Source organism: Falco cherrug, chromosome 5 (genome assembly GCF_023634085.1).
Source record: "Falco cherrug isolate bFalChe1 chromosome 5, bFalChe1.pri, whole genome shotgun sequence".
NCBI lineage: Eukaryota > Metazoa > Chordata > Aves > Falconiformes > Falconidae > Falco > Falco cherrug.
This window is the reverse complement of record NC_073701.1, coordinates 31,483,489-31,504,587: the sequence shown is the minus strand read 5'-3', so window position 1 is coordinate 31,504,587 and position 21,099 is coordinate 31,483,489. Positions and strand designations below refer to the sequence as shown.

Below are 21,099 nucleotides of genomic sequence, written 5' to 3'. Positions count from 1 at the left end.
ATGGCACACACACGATGGGCCAGGATCTCCAGCTGAACTACCCATAAACTGAGAAGTCAGATCCTTACAACCAAGCTCCAGGTTCCGCATTAAGAAAGCAAAATAAATGCATTGTCTCATCATTGTAATTCAAAGGAGCAGCTGCCTTCAAGGTGAAATAGTTTGCACTACTAGACCAAAATTTGCAATCTAACAAGATATTTGGATTGTTTTTCAGCTAATCACAAACCATGCTTTCAATCCTATGCTTTGATACTCCAGAATTTTTCAAGATTCAGCTGTCTGAGTTATGTGAATTCAAGCATAATATTTCTGGGCTGTCAAAGAATCTCAAATCTGAGAGTCTGAGATTCTAAAGCCTAAATCCACCATCTTCGCTAAACTGTTGTCACTGGCTCCTCAGCTCTGGCTGGAGAAACAGTGATAACTGCGAAGGAAATGGTATTACAACCCCAATATTAAATGTTTCTTCTTTACAAATGGTAATTCAAGATGTTTTGACAAAAATAAAGTATATTCCTTAATAATAACACTGTCATTCAATGGCTCCTTGTGTTCTGTTCTCAGTTCTCACATTGAACCATCGTTTGAGTGCCTAAATATCCTCCAAGGATGCCATCAAATGCACAGCTGGCAGCTGGCATATAGGGTTCCTTTTGTTTTCCTCCTCCTAACAGAAATATCCATAGATTGTAAGTTATGAAAGAGAGATATACTCATTTGTCCATGAAATGTCATGTCCTTTTATTAACAAAGGCTTAAGAAATGCTGCTCACCATAGAGGAATTTTGATGAGCCAAAAGTCAGTTCCCTAAGTGGAATTTGGCCATGCCAGAATACAGTGTCCTGTCACACAGCTTCTAGATCTGTGAGTCCTTGGGCAAACAAAAGACAGGAGTCTGCAAATCTAAGACAAGAGCATGGCCCTAGCTCTCCAGTTTGATGGGTACAGGCCTGAATGGCACAAATGAACTTATATCTACTGCAGAGGCTGCAGTCCATCATACTGAAACATCTGTCAGTTGATCAGTAAGCTTTTGAGATGAAAAGATGCAAAGGAACAAAAATATTAAGAAACCACCATACCTCCCACACATTCAGAGGATGAATCATTAAGAGGCCAATTCTGCAAAGTGCTCTACACTTCTCTGCAGCTCTGCACAGGAAAAATTAAGCAATGACGTAAAAAAGAAAAAGTACCCTTTGCAGCTGTCCCACCACCAGCTGCTAGGAGCTATTCATTAAAGATCACCTCCTTCTTTCCTCAGCCCACACGGGAGTTCAGATGTCAGTAGCAGAACAAGTGAAGTTCGAATTTAGCCCTGTCCACCTTTTTGATGATTCTTCTCAGCAACTGAAGGATAAAGTGGACAAATAACTGGCGAGATTACTGGCATCTGTTGTGGCCTTTTCGAGCACTAGCTGAACTATGATGTATCCTAGGATGACTGGTACTTTTTCTGCTTTGGGAAAGGCAATCATGACGAGGTCACGCATGGGCCTAATTGCTTTGTACTAAATAAATTTGTGCTGTGCAAACCACTTAGACTATATGTGGAATGTGCAAACTATACCCTTATGCTGTGGGAAGCAGGTGGGAAGCAGACCTGCACATTTAGTACTCAGGGCTATTTGAGTTCTCATCAGCTTGGTCTGCAAGAACAAGACTCTGCAGATGTAATTTACAGACATTCATTCATACTGAGATATTTTAACACCATCTCTTCAAGCTTCTTTCATCTTGGTTCAGGGTTGAAGGGGTCAAGAATGAGATGCGTATTTGTCTTCAGGAGCTGGAAGCCTGAAATTGTTGATAACCCAAGTAGCAGATTTCTAAAGAATAGCAGTAAATAATGTCACAGATGATACTTAAAGGATGACAAGGAAGGAGTATTTTTAAATACTTCTTTTTAGAGGCCTCACACTGAACAAACTATGCCTCATTTTAAAGCCAGAACTGCAAGTTACTGGAAACCACAGTCAATGGTTGTTCACTGGTCTTAACAGATATCGGTGAAATGAGCAGGAATCTCATGGTTCACCAGTGTATCACTTCGTGTCCAAATTTTCCATTTTGCTTTTTTCTTTTGATTTTAAAAGTGGTTATTAATCTACAGTAATATATTCATGTGGAGTGAGTTGGGCTCTTTTTGTTTATTTGTTTGTTTAAAGTGTATGGCATATCATGTCCTATTAAAAAAAGTTTGAATAAAGAATTATGCAAAAGGCTTTAATAATTTAAATACCTGTTCAGCCATATGGAAATGTACAATCTGTTTTATGTTCTGTGCGAAATCTACATTGCTCTAAACTTACTGAATTTTAGAACCTCCCATATGTTATTTTATACAACAATTTGCTAAAGTAATAGTAACACTCATTGTGTTACAATTTGCCATCCTGGAGATAAGTCAGGGATACAAAACTCTAATAGTGATCAAAAATCCTCTACAGTTCAGGAGGATGCAGCACTGGAGTTTAGTCCTGCTATCTCTGAAAATACTATCACTTCATTCTTACGCAAGGAAATGTCACTGTAATATCACACAGAACAGAAGACATAATAGTTTGGCTCATGTGTGGTTTTTTCCATGTAATGCTTTATAAAAGAGATAAAGCTGAAGAAAATAAAAATGGACACATGAATATTACAATGAAGTACATTGTTCTTATTTAAATAAAATTGCTTGAGCAATATCTTTTTAAAAGGCGAAAATTAAACACTAATATTTGTCTCACTGTATAAAAGTGACAGTAATAACTATAAAGAACCTGACAGTCTTATGCTTATTTAATCTTATTCTTGTTTCCACAGCAAAAATATTAAAATTTGCAATATTACCAAAAAGATGCAAACCTGTCAAATATATTACTCTGAAGTAAATTAACAATTAATTTACAGGAACCTACCATAGGAACTATTAAATGGACAGTAGTAATGGTTTTCTATATAAAATTATCAAAAATTGTTGGAGAAAATATATGAAGCGTAGCAGATAGCTGATGAAATCTGCAATATGGCCACAGAGAAATAAGTTGCAGATCATCAAAGTTAGCTCTTGTGCAGAAACATCCACCACGAGTTCACTAATTTCATTTTTCACTGGAGAACAGCAGGAGGTTTCCATAATGCAACCATCATAGGAAACTGATTCAATGCTGTACTTTAAGTTGTACCCGTAGTTGGAACTTGCAACAGTTTAGATTTTTTTGGTGCTCTGATCTCTCTTGCTCTCCGGAAGGCTACGTAAATATAAAAATCTTCAGCACAAAGACAGCTCTCTGTAAAGCACTGGTGACCGGTCTTAGTAGAAGACTGTTCAAAAAAAGAAAGGAACAAGCATATTTAGAGAGATTGGTAAAGCAATATTGGTAAAGCAATACAGTTACACTCTATAAGTAAACCACAGAACTAGGGCATCATTAGAAGCTGAGAGACTTGCAGTCTGTGACCTGCAGTCACAAACATAAATTTGTGGAGCTCAGAGGATCCTTTGCAGATTTAAAAGTGCTCACCTGCATAAGTCAGCAGCCAAGCCTGATCTTGCACCAAGGAAGGCAAAGTGCACTTTCAGCTACTCTGAATAGCAAGAACTGTCCAGTCATTGATTCTACCCAACGTCAGGCATTTAACTAAAGCACCTAGACATGGACCTAATTAACCCAAGCCCTATTCACCAACCACAGATGGAAAGCTGCAACCTCAAAGTGCTTCACTCTTGCCCAGGTCAAGGGTGACAGCGTTCCTAGCTTAGGCATCTCAGCCAGGTTGCTGAAATTAGGAGTGATGACCAGCTGAAGGTCTCCCTGTATATGAGTGCTCCTAGCAGAGTCCATGGAACTTTAACCATTCCCACAATTAAAGATAATCAGTATATGTGTGTTCTGCTCTCCTAGGCCTGCGTCCAGCACCAGGGACAGCCAGAACTGTTTCTGGCTCTTCACCTGAATTAGGAAAGGGTTCTGCTTCCTATGGAAATTGTTGGCAGTTTTATAATTTCCCCCTCCCCACTGGCTAGACATTAAAACAGCTCCCTTTTGAAATTTGTCAATGTTTATTTAGATCAAATTCTGAATGGAAACTTAAGTTTGTTTTCTTTTTCTTTAGGCGTGAACTTGCAAAGGACTTTTTTTTTTTAGTTAGTTGAAACTCTAAAGTCAGGAATACAGCCTATAAATTTTCACTGCCCTATACTGGCTGATGGAGAACAAAGTCCCCACAGATTCTCCCATAGCAAAAGGAAAGCTCCCGTAGGTTATAATGGGTGCCTCTCCGGTCCTCAAGGTCCTCCCTCAGAGAAGATGTTTTTTGACTGCAAACTATTAGTTCCTGGGAAACGCTTTGTCTCTACAGATGCTGGTCTATGCACTGCTGATGCACCTCGCCTCTCATGGGATGTCTCAGTACCGCTGCAGGAATAGCTGTGGTGTGGTTGAAGGTGAATACAAAGACATTTGACTTTTATCTATTCCCAAATGGAGTAATACGGAGTTTCCTTGCTTCTCACTTCTCACAACAAAGGTGACTTTACCCACTTTCTAATTTATGTCTGCACCACCAAGATCCTGCCCCTGGTCCAGCCTTTGGACAAGTTATGTTGCAGCTGGAGAAGTAACTGGGCAATTTCTAGACCACCCAAGAGCAGCACAGGAAGCACTGCCACCGTGTTTCTGATCGACAAATACATGCCAAGCACAGAAGGTTAATTAAGACATACCGTACCTCCAGCTGCTTGCATCTTGAGGTGTTCATTTCCTTCTAATCTTGATTAGAAAATAAAAGATAAAGATGGTCAATACATTACACCATATCATTAATTTAGAACACTGTTTAAAAAAACTATGCAACGAAGGTACTAATGTTCCAAAACCAGCTGTTATTTTGGTTAATAGTGTTATTGTTCTTAATTTTTTTGTTTTGCAGTCAATTTTGAAGCATCCGCCAGTACTAAACTCTGTGCTGTATGTTGTATTAAATCTAAACAATATGACATTATTTCGTAATTGTATGTTTACAACTTCTCTATTAAGTACCTATAAACCTGATGCCTTTTCCCACTGTTCGAAAATATCTCATGGAAAAGAAACAGTTTCCACTGGGTTTCATAAGAGAAATAAACCTGAAAGCAAGCACTTACTAACTGTTATTACTGGAATTCACCACAATGCAAGTAAACATCTTCAAAACTAAAAATAGCATTGAGGCTCTGCAAGCCTATCACAGCTTCTTAGTCCTAACAGGGTTTGAATTCACAGAGCACTCAGATCATGGAGAAGCTGTTCAGAAGACAATGTACCACATTGTCAGCCTCTGCTCTAGAATCCTTCTGCAAAAAGTGTGTTAAAATTTAAATAAACGGGAACAATCACTTTAATGATTATAAATAGCCCCACTGCTTTAAGAGGCTCCAAGGCTAGCCAATCTGTCTGAAATAATAATTGATTTTAAAAGGAAATACATCATACTAAATAAAATTAAACTGAGAAAGCAGAAATGAAATACGCAACCTCCCGATACCTTTCGGTGCAGCCTTCGTCTGACCAGAAACCATGGCAGCCGCATCGGATGGCAGGCCAACATACACACCACCGTAGTTCCTGATTTAAAGAAACAATTAAGGAGACATCAGAGCTCAATTTTAACACTTCTCCCTACAATGTCAACATCACACAGCAGCATTACAAAGACCAGGACGGTCAGAGAGGAGGGCATCTCTGCATGAGCATCCGCAGAGGAACCCTCCCTTCCCATGGCTATGGGAGAAGTGCATATGAAATGCCACGTGCTTGCTAATATGGTGCCAGGCAAAAAAAACCCTTGAGGCTATCTGTAACTCGTAAGTGGGACCCAAGCCCATGAAAGGAGCTATTTTTCACTCAAGTTTCTAATATTCTTCATGAAATCCCAACTGTCTTGTGACAATAAAACCTGCCTGCCCAGCTGCTTCTAGGCACTGAAAACATCCAAGGAGGATACAGTCTGAGGACAGAGCCAATCCGATAGTAATGTTTGACACTGGGACCACCAAGGCACCTCACTTCAAACGACACACACCAATTAAAAAGCACTTTGACCTCTCCTCGTCAATAAACTGGACCTGCATGCCTCTGCTTAGGGCCACCCTTGGAGAAGGCTGTTAGCAGGAAGGAGCACAAGGGTGTTAGGTACTTCCATAGCCCAACCCTCTCACCTTCACGGCCTTGCAGAGCATACTTTCTGGTTCCAAGGCCTGGATGAAAGGCAGGGACCGATGCAGGGAGTCGAAAACCCGGGTCCTCCAGAGCCTCTGCTGTGCCTGGAGCCACTTGCAAAGACTCCCATCACACTGCTCTGCCCCGTTAGATGCCAAATAAATCACACCTCCTCCAGCCCCCAGGGCTCTGAATGATTCCTGATTTGTTTGATGATAGAGTCATACTTCCTTTGATTTCCAGCCCAGCAGAGATCTCACACAAGTGCTGATGCCATCTTCTGTGGTGAGGCTGGTGTGCAGGAAGAGGTCGCTGGCCCTTATTGAGCACATCACCCACAGCCGTGAGATAATGTGCTCTTCTTTCCACAAAGTTCCCCCCTCCTCATCTCACTAACATGGTGGGGGGATGCATCAATACTGGGCTCTGTGTAAGATTTCCTCCTCTCTTTTCTTTTTTTCTTTTTCTCTGCTTCAGTGTTGGTGGGAATTAGGAGGAGGGAAGGAAGGTTGTACATCTGGCAGCAGAACTCACTGCAGCCTGCTGCAGATAAAGCCCGCCCTGGTAGAGCACCTACCTCCTTTTGTCATCATCTGATACGGACTCTTCTGCTCTGTAACATCAAAAGATACAAAGCACATTAGCAGATTGTTTCTTTCAGGTATTCCATGATCATCAGGGTAGATTTAGAAGCAAGGGAAGAAGGGGATTATTACTGATCCCAGTTTAATTCAGGTCATCAAAAATTCAGCAAAGTATTCACACAGGCACAAAAACAGTTACAATTTTCCAATCTAATGTACAGAAGGAAGAAAAGGATTGAGAATACATGCAGCTTACTTTTCATGACCCCTGCCAGTGATGCCTGAAAGTAGATTTGGGAGCTGCAACAGGTAAATAACACTCTTCCTGAGTGAGTCCCCACACATAACAGGAACACAAAGGCTCTGCATATAAGAGGAACGGGTCTGGGCTGCTATTCCACCAAAAGAGGACTGGAAGGGACTGGGTATCCATGCTGGCATGGGAATGAGGATGAAGAAAAATAAACTTTCACAGCAGCTGTGCCAAAATATGTTATGGAGCCTCTCCACAAAATAAGGTACTGTAATTCCTGAAGTCAGAGTTGTTTGCAAACCACGTAACTGTTACTAATCCTTTATGAATGGGCAATTACTTCTCTTTTTCCTTTAGGGTAAAATCACAGGTCAATCTGTAAATCGATAGGGATTCACTGAGGTTTGATTCCCCCCACTAAAACACTGTCCAGCGTAGCTGAACTGGAGCAGGGTGTAAAGTAATTGGCATCGATGTGAAGGCAAACATAGTATGGAAAAGACAAAAATGTTATTCTTACTCCCTGGGGTATAGTGCCTGTGCTGTAGTCTCAGTCCATGCCCCAGTGTCAGTCTTCACACAAACCACTCACCCGCCTTTGATTAAATACTTGGACTCTGGGCTCTGCTTGCATGGCTGGGTATGGATCAGGGCAGCAGATGTGCTTTAGCTCGGTCTGCCACCTACCAACCTAGCAATAAAAATAGAGGCAAGATAACTTGGGTGCTCTTAAATCCACAGACATCCTTCACTCCTTCCCTTAGCTGGGGGCAACTGTGACAACTGCCCAAGGAGTCCTCCACCACACCCGCTCGGGGAGCCACGAGCCATGGCCACAGCAGCGCCCGGGGAAGGCTGCAAACAGCAAACACCATGACCCAAGGAGGGCTCTGCTGTGGAAATGCTCATGCATGGGCTCTTCACCCAGATATCCTCACCTGAATATCCCCATTGAAGGACCAGTTGCCTGGACTATGTGGGCAATGCAAAGATACTCCCCATCTTGAGCTGATCCATTAATTTCTCATCTGCTCCCCAGCAATAAAGCTGAGAACGGGTCTTTACCCAACATTAGGGCTAAATTGATACTGTAGACTTGAAAGGCATTTCTTAACTATGATCTTGATCAATAATATATTTTTACTGTGATTTATTTATTCTAAAAGGTAGATGTGCCTACTGTTTAATCATCGGGGCTGTATGCCATTACTAACCCCTGAAGCCAATGGGATTTTGGCCTGAAGTTGCAGAGAACTCGTAGAAAGATGAAGCCTTAAATGCAAGAAAACATCCCTTAAACCTCAGTCAGCACGCTCCTGGCAGCGTAACAAATGCCTGAAAAATACTGTTACAAGTTGGAAGCTACCTTACACTTACCTTCTTCCTAAGCAGCAGAACATTACCAACTACGCTTTCTGTGTCAGCACAGTGTAAGGGTACACAGGTCCTCTTAATAGTAGAGGTTTGGGGTAAACCTAAGGATGCTGCCATTTTGCTAAATGCTGCTCACACAGGGCATAGCACGGAGTGGGGTGAGCCTCCTCGTCTGCTGTCTTTGTCTACAACCTACCACTTAAGAGACTGAGCAATACACTCCTCACTCTCTGGCCCTCCTGCCACTCCTCCCTGGAGGAGCCGGTGCCATTTCAGAAGGCATTTCCCACCTCCTCTGCCCCCACGTAGCCTAAACCACCTTGCAGTCAGCCCTCACGCATGCAGGGACACCTCTCCTTGAGGACTGTGAAGCTGCTCTGTCCTCATGTGGGCCAATTCCAGCTGAAGAAAGTAGAAAGCCTGTGTATATCAGTGGGTAGAAACAAGGACTGTATTTTTAGTAAAAAAAATGAATGACACTACTTTAAGAAAGGGACTTTGTGTGCCAAAAGACCACAAACAATCATTTCTGTTGAACCAACCAAACGTGTCACAGAATTGCTTTTATCATACAACTGGAAACATTTTCTATAATCCAGATTAAACATTGTCCAGAGAAAAGAATCCTTTAAAAGCACTGGCAACTTCATGCTCAGCCCCAAGCCTTAAAATGGAGTTGTAAGAATAACAATCAATATTGTCCAACAGGAAATTAATGTCAATGTTTTTTTTAAGGAAAAAGTCTACTAGGCAATGGGGCTATTTTCTTCTGTTATAGAAATGCTTTGTAATGGGGCATCCAGTGATGACCATTACTGTCACTCTCTCACCAAAACAAATTATCCAAGCCTATGATTAAGCAGACTAGTTTTTTAAAAAATACTTTGCTTTCTTCCTTTCCTCTTGATAGCTACAAATTAAAGTCTAATTTTGAAATATCTTTTCCCTTAAATGTGCAACAGTGAATATAATCTGGGATTGTACAGGCCACAGCTCTTGAGCCGGGTGTTGACTGGGTGCAATCTGTTGTAGTCCTGCTAGGAAAGAGGTGAGCAGAGACAGGAGGAATGTGGGAGCTTGAGAGGGAAAAGAAAGAAAAATTCTGGTGATGGCACTTTAGGAAGAAGTAATTTTCCACCCCTTCCTAGGGACTCCTAAGCAGCATGGGAAGGGGTGCTGCTTCAGTTTATGCATTACACATATTCACCCACCCCTTGCCTTCACACACTGTAGCTTAAGGCCCCATTTTGAAAGATGCCCACTAACTCCACATGTCCAAACGTCCAGGTGCCAGCTGAGCTGCTGTGGCAGGTGCCGCTTTGTGCCCAGGCGGGGTGAACATGGGTGGCTCCAGGAAGCAGAGCTACAACTGCAACCACATGGGAACAAGAATGGCAAGAAGTTCCTTTGGTTTCGGCAGTGCTCCCATTGCCTCATCTCCCAGACTCACAGACAGGGTGTGGGGATATGGGAGCCCAGCACATCCTTTCCCTCCCTACCTCCAATGTGTCTCTAGCTTCTTCTTATGCCAGGGATGAAGGAAGAACCTAGCACAAAAAATCTCTTTAAATATCTCCATTTACAGAATCCTCCAGGAAGACCAAGCTAGAATAAGCTTTTCTGCACCAGGAATAGACAGCAAAAGGACCTTAGCAGTCCAATGTGCTTTGTACTGATCTGCTGCCGTGTCGCTGCATCTTCCCTCAGATGCTGTTGACATCTACTGCTGAGGAACGGAGAACGTGATTTTCAGCAGGTAGCATAGGTGGAGTCCTGTAGCCGGCAGGCGGATTTAACAGCAAATCCACATAACTGCATTCGGTTTTCAGCTAGAATAAATGTTTCTTTTCATAAGGATCTGTCTATCCCAAGAGGCTTCCTGTTGCCCTCCTAAGTCTGAAAACCACACTTGGTTCCACTGTCAGTTTTTACACCCCTCAGTCCTATATCTATTTGATGGTAAAAGAAGCTGCCATTTTTCACCCAATATTTTAAATATCCAATGACAGGCATTCAGCTTAACTCATTCCATCCACATTTGCCTTACTTTTACAACTCTGTTCATGCTGAGCATTATACAGATTATTTCTGGCCATGCTCAGTAGTTCTGCCAGAAATGGTTCACTAAACTTTGCACAAACAACAGACTACTTCTTAGTTTCTCAGCTTTTCTTGGGAACAAGGGCCTGTCATTTGTATTTGATGGATTTCTTCCCAGTATTTTGAAACAGCCTTGAACTGCCGTGTCCTTTTCTTCCTACTGCTATTAATTTTCCTCTGAATTTAGCCGCATTCTGAATATCACAGGCATTGCATTATTTTCTAGCATATACCTTACCCCTCCTATATCTAAGCTTTTCCAGTTAGCAGTGATGTACTTCTCTTTATGAGTGGGGCTGGAGCACTGGCTGAAGCCGGACAACAGATTCACCATTGATTTGAGGGTTAGAATACACAGGGAAAGATCACATTCCCAGAACATACATCCTTCTTGTCCCCACAAAGCCCTTGGTGTCACAGCACTTAGCACAGGAAGATCGTACCATCATCCCTATCTTACTGGTGGAGAAACTCAAAGCCCAGAGGGCAAAGCAGCTTCCCCACAGTCATCCCCAGGAGGGCTCAGAGTGGGATCCAGCCCTCCCTCCTTCTGCATGGCTGCTCACTCCAGGAGAAGCTGGTGCCTCAGCACTGAGTCACAGTAAGAAATGAGAAATCCTTGGAGTTAGAATGACCAGATTCTGTATCAAAAAGTAAGCTGTAAGAAAGGACACACCTAAATGCTTTTCTGGACCAGAATCAATATGAACTGAAATTTGACAGCTAAAACACATGTGGGTTTTTAAAGGAGTTTTTTAATCTTTAGCTGAAAAAAGTGTAAAGCTGAAAAGGTGTAAAATTAAAGCTTGTGTGGATCTGTAATGTTAGTTAATATAAGCCTGCTTTGCTCATTTCCATGAAACTAATATAGTTTTTCTGGTATTTCACTTGCTTCATAAAAATTTGTTGTTAAATATTAGGATGATTGATTTAGGACTTTTCAGGTCATCACTGCTAATTCTCATTAATAGATCTATGTTTCTAATGTCTGACAAGAAGGCTCAACCATGCTATTACTCACACAGGTTGTTCGGCTGGCTCCACTATGCTTATCTGAATGAGTAATGATCCCAGGATTGACCCTGACACTTTGTTGAAGTCTGCACTAGTAATCAGTTTTTTTCTAAGTTATCCCAATACTTTTTTGAAACATGACAGATGATCAAACACCAATAAGTAGGATGTTCCCAGTTTAACTCCTAAAGCCTGGCCCTGCAAACGCTTATACACACATAAACTCAGTTCTACATGTACCCATAGCTTTAAGCACAGAAACGTGCCTACTAAATTCATGATTTAATTTAACAGTGCTTGGAATTTTGAAATTTAAAACTACCAAAAAGCAAAGAAAGAGAAGCAGTTCTAAGTCAGTCACTTAAATTATCTAAATTGAACAACTAAAAAAGGCCCTAATATAAATTCAAATCAGTGGGTTTGTATATGTAAAAGTCTTGAGGGCATGGATGTCGCAGGCTGTATCAAGAAGAGGTTCCTCATAAGCTTGCCTTCTGTAATTTATTGTCTGACACCAGAAAAGTGACTACATGGGTAACACAGATCCCAAAAGTATGTGTGACAAGTGTTCATCTGCCATGTGAGACTTGTCGTTAGTTCTCAGCTGTGCTCTGTAAGAGCAAGGATCAGGCTGTTGTTAAGTTCTTCTCTCCACTTGTTTATCTGACTTGACAGTGCTAATTTCTACACCAGGATTCCTCCATCTAATTAGAGTAGTTACTCTAAATTAAGTAAATAAAACTGAAGAATGTTCCTATTTCATAACATGAAAATCTTTCTCCAGTCTCTCAGTCTCATACTCTAGTGGCAAATACAATTATATAAAATAGAAGGCAGCAAGACCTCAGGAGGACTTCTTCAATATTTCCTTTGACAGGAAAATAAATTTATGGCTGAATAAAGCTGTTCCTGCACATTTCCACATCCACAAATGAAAAATGGGCTGAGAAAGGCTGATCTTTTGCTGCTGCTGCTTTTCTGAAAACCAGAAATTGGCAAGAAGCAACAGGCACTAGAGGTTCAGACCTTCCCCCTTTAAAGAAAAACAGGATGGGTAGGGCTGCCCTCTGCTACTCAACAGATACTCAAAGATAAAGGAGAGAAAGAGGAACCCATAGATACTACCTTTAATGCAGTGAACAGCTAGGGAAGGTGAGTACTTTGAAAAGGAAGTCTGGATGGGTTACTGGGACTCCTGTAAAGAGAGGAAACCTCAGTGGCTTTTTAAATCTCTCACAGGGCTTGGGGGAAATTTATGTGGTCGCTTCAAAGAATGACATGGCCTTTGGAAGAAAGTGTATTGGTACGTGACAGGGAAGAGGGGTCTGAAGTAGCTTTACCACCTTTGGGAGACAACCCTCTGAACACAAGCAGAGAAAAGACACTTCTATTAGCAAAATAACAAGGGAAGGAATCTGTAGAAAAGTAAACAAGACATGAAGTTGTTTTGTGGAGATGAAAGCTCTCATTAAAGACAATAAACATCTGGTGGTGTTGATTATATGTTAGGAGCCATGTGAATCATGTATGACTAAATCTAGTATAAGGCTAGTAGGACTGAAGGTAAGGCCAGAGTTACATATCTGAAAGATAAAGTACTTACACATCTTTAGTAGTCCCTGTGGCACCTAGAATGAAAAAACAAAAAAAAAGTGCATGTTTACAAGATAATGGCATAATCCTCTACACTAACCAACAGTACAGTAAGCATTTTCCTGCCTTTCTGTCTTAATGCAGAAATAGCAACAGGAATTTTCTATAGCCAGAGAATAAGTTTCTCATGATTGTCTAGTTTATCCTTAATAATTATCTATATTATCTCTTAAGTCTGTCACACTTAGATCTGGGCCAGATTCTCAGTGGGTGAAAATGATGCTGATGTGGACCAGAGTCCAGGTGCAGTCACTCAGGATGAGAGCAATATACGATAAAATCCATCTTTCTGAATTTTATATTCTTCACTTTTCTGTCTTCTGGTGGTTTTGCCTGCTACACAGTCGCCACAAGTAACCAAGTAGTTACTCCTGAATGCCTGTTTATTTTGCCATTTGATTCAGTTGTAGACTTGGCACTACATGTGTAAAATGCTGCTCCATTCTTCCTGCCAGATAAACAAAGTTTTATAAAACAACTAGACAGAACAAATATAAACATTGGGACACAATCCTTCGGAAGCCCTGGACATCTAAAGAGATCAACCACCCCTTAATTCATCTTGCTATTTAGCGAAAAAAAAACAAAAAGACAAAAGCTGCCACATGGCTGCCTGATCTCAGTGATTGATTTTTTTTCTTTTTGGTGATTCAGATGCTTCCTGCTGGGAGAGGAACATTCACTCAAGTACAAACTCTTTCCTGTTCCTCCCAAGTTATTAATGCCATGTTGCTATTGCTGGTGTATCATTCAGCTGAGTAACCAGCAAATTATCCCTTCTATTAATTACACAAGCTCAAGCAGACATTAGAAAACCTTTCACTTCTTTTCCTCTTCCTCACAGTACTTAGCTGGAAGAGGTTATCTGAGCTCACTCTGAAGAAACGACAGTTGTCAATCTAAAAGATTTTATGGGTTTGGAGGTAGGTTGGGATTTTTTTTCAGCCATGACACTTCATTTCTTGAAAAACTTTATTTTTGCTGCTGAAAAGTATCCATAAATAGCAAATACCTTTCATCTTGCTCTAATGTGTAAGAATATGACTTCTGAATCCTTATTTTGAATGCAGAGAGAAAGACAGAGCCCTGCAAGGCCTTCCGGCACTGTCTACCTGAATGAACGGCTTGGATGGCAGGAAACATCTCCCTTTACTCTTTAACACAGTATCACTCTCAATTCCTATGGCTTGATTATCCCTCCTTTTGCAGCAACAAAATAGACTAGACTTGTTTAAGACTGTACACATTTGTTTTATTAGTATTGCTTCCAAAGTCAGAAAAATCTCAGTACAGCTACATGTGTCAGAAGAAACTCTTAATTAAGCTGGAAGCTTGTGCCTCTAAGCACAGTAAGCTCAGGTCCTCAATTTAAAACTTTATTCTACCAGGCAGTTTTCTAAGATTTTTTGGCTTTATAGGCACATCTACATAGTACCACATATAAACCCTCCAAATTAATTGTGTCCAGGCAAAAGGCTAGCATTGCAGCACTGCATGCAAGCTCAATCTCAGCCAATGTAGGAAGATGCTTTCTGCTACCCAGGCTAGTTCTTCCAGAGTCAGCTCAGCCATGTACCCTCAGGGCACCACCCTGCGCATCCAGTCAAAGCCTAGGCACCAGTAACACCTCAGACAACGTATGCCTTGAGAAGCCTAGATCCATTGCTGTAGCTAGCAGGACTTTGTTTTTTCCCCCAGAAGAAACTATTCCTGTGCTATGCCTGTTCTGCACCAGAACCACAACTTTCTCATTTTGTCAGCCTAAGCTCACTGCAAACAAACTCAGTTTCTCCAGAATGGTTCATAGTCCTTTGTGAGGCCTTTGCTGAGCCTTTTCGAGTCTGAGCTGAGGTCTCAGCACTTTGGATCCTCATTTGAATAACCAAAACCTTCCTTGCAAGAAGTATACAAAAAGTACAAAGTTAAAACCGAAACCTTAGCTGAGTGAGAAGAACTGTGTGCCCACAGTACCGATACATTTCCCGGCGGAGATACTCAAGTTCCAGTCAATCAGAGGCACGCCTCAAGGCCATGCCCAAGTCCAACGCCACAGCTGTCTGCAGGGCACTATGGAACACATACCTCCGCGCTCTGAGGACAGGAGCTGTATCTCAGACCCATCCCCTTGGGCTTCGTGTAGAACTATACAGCTATGAACCTGTGTTTGAGAATGGAGATGCCCCACTAGCGTTCACACCCAGCAGCACTTGTTCCCTTTGAATATTAAGAGGGTACCACTGCTGGAAAATCACTGCAGTGTTTTGAAATGCACCTCACACAAAAACATGGAGAACCAAGCATAATAAAAATAAATTAATTTTTTTAAGAGGTTGTTTTTATTATGTATAATAAATAAGTAAATATAATAAACAAAAAGGTTTTTTTCTGTTGTTTTTATAAGCACAAAGAACCAGGTTATCCTCACTTCCATTGACAGGATTCTATTAATTTCAGTGTTGATATTCTCACTAGCAAAAGTGAAACAAGAGTTTGGTCCAAATTCATTTGAGTTCCACTAGAGTACCTGAATATAGATCTGAAAGTATTTCCAGTTCACAAAACAGTTTTACTCCTGGAAGAGTTCTGAGCTTGCAAATGAACATCACTTTAGTTAGGTGGCCTTTAAGTAACGCTAAAGGTTTTCTTCATTAGGGAGCCTGAACACTCCTTATACATAGATTTTATTTCACAAGGAACCCTGTAACATCTCAGTATGTACAGGCGTGTTTGTTTTTAAAGTCAAATCCATTCACCCTCACCCCTGTTACTTCACTGACATGTTTCTCTAACCCTTCCATGTTTAGTGAGTGACACATTATTTTATAGCTGCTCAAGTTCCTCCTGCCAGAAGTTCAGGCAAAGAATCTTGTTTATTACCAATTCACAAATGATGCATAGCACCATAGTTCCATAGCACCAAGGCTTAGTGCTCTTGTACCCACAATGTTTTAGATATGTGACTGGAGAAAAGCCTCATATATTTGAAAGATTGTCCATTTTTTCCCACTATAGCAGCTTGGCCTAAACAAAGGCAGCACTTGACGCTACAAACCATGTCTTGATCGGCTCATGGTGGTCTGGTTTTCCAAAACCTGCCTAACCTCAGCAACAGACTGAGGGGTAGCCAGGAAGCTGCACCCACAAGTAATAGGCAGTACTGAATTGTGCTGAGTGACCTCTCTGCTCTCACCATCTACATAGCAGGACCATGGGTGCATGGTGGCATTTTAGAGCTGCTGGAGAAGGAAAAGTACAGCTTGCAGAATAAACAAGCCATACATCACTCTGAGGCCAAGTGATTACAGAAGAAAAACATTCTGTCTAGAGTAGTGGAGCTGTGATCCCTTAAAAACCCATAGCATTTAAACAGTCACAAATGAAGGACAAGAACACATTCCAAATCATCTTCCATTCAGTGAGAGTGAGTTTTGCACTTTCAAAACAACAGCAGCTTGTTACTGGTGACATTGCAGGATTTCAGTAAATGCAGGACAAATGCAAAAGATGATTGAAAGAAATTGATAGCCACAAATGATACTCCTCTGTGCTGAGAAATACATCATGAGTGAATGTGGAAGACAGAAATTTCAGAAAAAACATAAAAAAGATAAGAGGCAACCACTTAGCTGGACAAAAACATGGATACAAAAAATGCCAGTATCTGACTTCAAAGCAGATTATGAAACTTTTCCCATTTTTCCATTAATTTTTAATGTTCTTGCAAATACTTCAAATTGTTACAAAAATCAAACAAAAACCTCAAGTTACACATACACGCGTGCGACAGTTAAGATTACAAATGAGTTTTCTGTTGTAGGCTCCTTTCTGATTTGCTCCAAGACAGCAATATGGAACCAAGTCCTAACATCAATGAATTTGTTCTATCTATACCCCAGAGTAACCAAGGACAGAATTGTATCAATTTACTTCAAATTGATTACTTCTTCATCTCATCAGGTGGCAGTTCTGTACATAGACTTGACCTGATTGAACATTAATTTTAAAGACTACTTGCATTTTAAATAGACTGGCAGGATAGTTTCCTGGGCATTCCACCGAACCTGAAGTTAATAAACCTGTTTAAACTTGCTGTGAAAGTTCTCCATCCTAATTTGGCGGTATTTTAAGTTCTCCACAGACTAACAGCTTCCCTGTATATTTTAATTAAGGCTAGACTGCCAGCCTCCACTGTGTACCATAATTTGAGGTGCTGTCATTGCTACTACAATTGATAGAGAAAGGAGGAGGCAGTTAAAAGCTGTTAGTGAAGCAACACTAGAATGAAGGGAAATGCCTTAACTCTGAAAAAAAAATATTAATGCTTCAGGGCATATTTTTAAAAGACCAAAAAAGAAGAGCTATTTTGGAGCTTTTAAAACACCAGGAAGTAACGTGAAAGAAGGATATGTAAAACGAGGTAACAAAACATCAGGAAAAGATCAATGTGTTCATAAAACCTTCTACGGGTAATGGGAAGTTTAAAAAATAAGTGCAATCCATCGATAACACATAAAATAGCTAAGTGATTTAAGAAGGGTGTGTATACATCAGTTTACTTGGGCAACAGAAGTTGCCATTTCTCAGTTGGAGCCTTTTGCCAGTGTCTGATGGTCTGGAAGGAAAATTTAAACTCTGTGAGTTGTATCGGTGTTCTGGAGTACTGCACCACAGAGAGAAATGTTATTCTAGATCATGTCTATTAGCTTAGATCTCACAGACCATAGGGCTGAGAGCTCCTCTGATGTCATTCTATGCCGTGAAACTGAAGGTAATATCATTAGCTGAACTATCATTACATATACGTCTGCTTAGGAAAAATTGAATTAGACTACAACAGAAATTTTACCAGAGTAAGAAAACTGGAACTAGTGAAACACATTTAATGAATTCCGTGAAGTATGCTACAATATTATCCTTAGTCATATAATATGACAGAGAGTGTTACAGGTTAATTATATGTTATGTACCTCCAGCTTTGACATTACTGACTGCAGAATAGTCATAACTTTAGCACTAAAGATGTAGTCATGCTGTGCATGCCACCAAATTAATTTGTATTTACACAGTATTCACATATTTTGGTAAAATATTGAGTTGCACTTTCCTTAAAAGCTCTAGGATTCCGGATAAAAATGGTATGTCTTCTCCTCATAAAATAATTTTATTTTTATTAGACACACTTTATAAGGAATGCTAAATGGGAAGAAAAAAAAGTAGACATCTGACTTCTTACTTTTATTAGCAGTTGCTTGTTATTTTAGGACCATAGAGTGCACAGGGTTATTCCTGACTGACAGTGGTGAAAGTGTGAAAAGAACTGGACCTTTCAGAGCTGTATTTGCTTTGAAAAGGTCTATTAGTGCAACAGTAATAATTCCATTATACTAATTATGTGTTTTACATGGCATTGCTTTTTTTCACCTGCACTAAGCCATTAGAGATCTGTGAACTATTTCTAAAGAGGAGGCAAAATGTTGTCACAAAATGCAAGTTCAAGTGTTTACAGTACAGGTAAGTTAAACTACCAAAGTGGTCATACCTTCCGTGAAAATACTGTACGAATCTACAAGCCAAAAACTGTTGAAGAACAAGAAGCCTTTAACGCAACAGTGGACACTTTTAAACAAACAAACTTAAAGTTCAAAATAATTCATTCAATAATACTGCTGTCAGAGTTAGTCTATTTGACATTTATCCATTTGTGTCCTGGTACAAGTTCCACAGGGTGGCCAGATCAAGATTAATTGAGCAGCTACCACAAAGGGACTAATAACCAACTCCAAATCTTCCTCTGAACGTCTCCGATGCATGCTCTGGTGCTTTTATGCAGCAAACAGAAATGGGACGTGAACAAGCATCACGCCAGCAGTATGAAGCTACATGGGTCATATACTGAAGCAACTTCCAGTCACAGCAATGCAGGAATCAACTAATGGGAAAGAGTTAATGCATGTAAACAGGACATCTCTAATAAGAGTGCTGGAAGGTCTGACGAATTCATACAGTGCATTCCTTATGGATGGGAGAGGCCTCTGATAGATACACATGATACCTAAAACTTCATTTATAATCATTTAACAGAAATCAAGTAAGTATTTAATGGCAGGAAAGCCTCCTCTTCCCCTGTGAGTGCGAACTGCAGAGTTCAGTGGGTAAATCTGCAACACACCACACAAACATACACACATACACACAGCTTGGAGAAGGTATCACTCACACTCAGAAATATGCCCAGTTCTTCAAATCAGGACTAGCACCACCTGAGGCACCACCGAAGCTCTGGATAAAGTGAATCAAAACAGTTAAGAGATGGACCAGCTGGTCCAGCCACTATTTTGCTGTTTATTTTCAAGAGGTTATGAAGCTAATGAGTGCATCTGAAAGACCTAACACAGGTACCGAAGCAGGTGGCAATGTTTGCCAAGGGCAGTTAGGATGAAAAATGATTGAGAAATGCTTGTATTTCTAATTATATGGTGAAGGTCCACTCATCAATTTCTATATACTTTCTTTTTTTGCGGGGGCTGAGGGGGAGGAAGAGCACAGTAGCACCATCTTTCCAGACCTTATCTCGTTTGAAAATAACAACGAACAAATAAGGGAGCCAGCTGGAGGCACCAGCAAGTGGCACACATTAACGTGCAAAAACCCCTCAAACGTGGCATATCCTCCAACTTCTCCGGCAAGCAGAGAAGAAGTGGCACAAAATCATTTCAGAAGTGGCATTCGTGGCCTTATAGGGAAGCAAAGAGGATGGCGCTTAAACCCCCGGCGGGATCCTTACGTCCAGCTCCTCGCTCGGGCTCGCCATGCCTCGGACAGCTGCTGCTGGAGGCGGCGAGCCTAACGACAAGGCGGGCGGCAGGAAGGCTCCGGTGCCCCCCGGAGCCACACCGCCCTTCCTCCCCCGGGCAAGCGGACCAGCCTCCGCAAAGAAAGATGCTCTCGCAAGAGCGCGGGCAGCGACTCCCGACGCTCGCACGGGCACCCCTGAAACCGGGGGGCTGCCGCCTGCGCGGAGGTGGGGGTGTGCCCGCCGCCCCCCGCCCCACCGCCCCCCGCGCAGGGCTGCCCGGGGGATGCTCACACCGCCGCGGGGTGCTCCCACCGCCGCCCCCCGCGCAGGGCTGCCCGGGGGATGCCCACACCGCCGCGGGGTGCTCCCACCGCCGCCTCCCGCGCAGGGCTGCCCGGGGGATGCTCACACCGCCGCGGGGTGCTCCCACCGCCGCCCCCCGCGCAGGGCTGCCCGGGGGATGCCCACACCGCCGCCTCCCGCCCGGCCCGGCCCTACCTCGCCCGCCCGCGCCGCCGGCCGTGGAGTTGCCGCAGCCCATGGGCGCTGCCCTGCCCGGCGCTGCGCAGCGGAGCTGTGCGGAGCGGCGACAGGAGGCAGCCAGCTGCGGGCGGAGCCGGGTGGGAGATAAAGCCGAGAGGACCCCTCCTCCTCCTCTTCTTCCTCCTCCTCCTCCTCTCCCCACCCATCGCCCGGGAAACGGCCGGCCCCGAGCGCCGCCGCCCGGCCCCAGCCCCGGCCCCTCGCTGCGCTCCCCGCCCCCCCAGGGAAGCCCCCCACCTGCCCGAGCTTTGCCCTGGGCCCCCCGCGCTGGGGCTGCCCGGCCGGGGTGAGGCTCCGCGCAGCCGTGAGCCTGCAGGACCCCGAGCGGTGCCCACACGTCGGCAGCGAGAGCTCGGAGCTCCCCCGGGCAGCGGGGCTGCCCCTCGCCTGGCGCTTCCCGGCAGCTCTGGGACACCCCTCATCCACCTCGGGGAAACCGGTGTAACCGCCGCTCCGGGCTGCCAGCCCTACAGCCACTGCCGGCAGCGTCCAGGTCACGATTTTCAGCAAATAATTTGTTGGTTGCTTTCAGGATTTCTCTTCTCACAGAAACACGACGGTGAAACTGAAGACCCACTGGGTTGGTAAGA

The 21,099-nt window shown here is 42.6% G+C and overlaps 1 protein-coding gene across 4 annotated transcripts; it reads right to left on the bottom strand.

Annotated features, from left to right (window-relative positions):
- Positions 1 to 2,580: 2,580 nt before the first annotated feature.
- On the bottom strand, positions 2,581 to 20,628 carry C5H12orf75 (chromosome 5 C12orf75 homolog). Of its 4 annotated transcripts, none has more exons than XM_055712543.1 (6): positions 20,465 to 20,628; positions 13,121 to 13,145; positions 6,770 to 6,805; positions 5,519 to 5,598; positions 4,724 to 4,759; positions 2,581 to 3,316 (listed from the first exon to the last, which is right to left on the bottom strand). In XM_055712543.1, exons 1-6 carry the CDS (start codon positions 20,505 to 20,507, stop codon positions 3,306 to 3,308), a joined length of 231 nt encoding a protein of 76 aa, XP_055568518.1. In that variant the 5' UTR covers positions 20,508 to 20,628; the 3' UTR covers positions 2,581 to 3,305. The 4 variants fall into 4 exon arrangements, with proteins under 4 accessions (XP_055568518.1, XP_055568517.1, XP_055568519.1 ...); XM_055712542.1 differs by having other exon boundaries at positions 4,719 to 4,759; positions 20,465 to 20,627; XM_055712544.1 differs by having other exon boundaries at positions 3,212 to 3,316; positions 4,724 to 4,764; positions 20,465 to 20,623.
- Between the last annotated feature and the right edge of the window lie 471 nt (positions 20,629 to 21,099).

Coding starts and splice junctions, on each gene's coding strand:
- C5H12orf75 (XM_055712542.1), bottom strand. CDS start 20,507: ATGGGCTGCGGCAACTCCACGGCCGGCGGCGCGGGCGGGCGAG. Junction 6,806..13,120: donor ACAGGGACTACTAAAGATGT/GTAAGTACTTTA, acceptor TTGATGTTACAG/AGCAGAAGAGTCCGTATCAG. Junction 3,317..4,718: donor TGCAAGCAGCTGGAGGTACG/GTATGTCTTAAT, acceptor TTTTTTGAACAG/TCTTCTACTAAGACCGGTCA.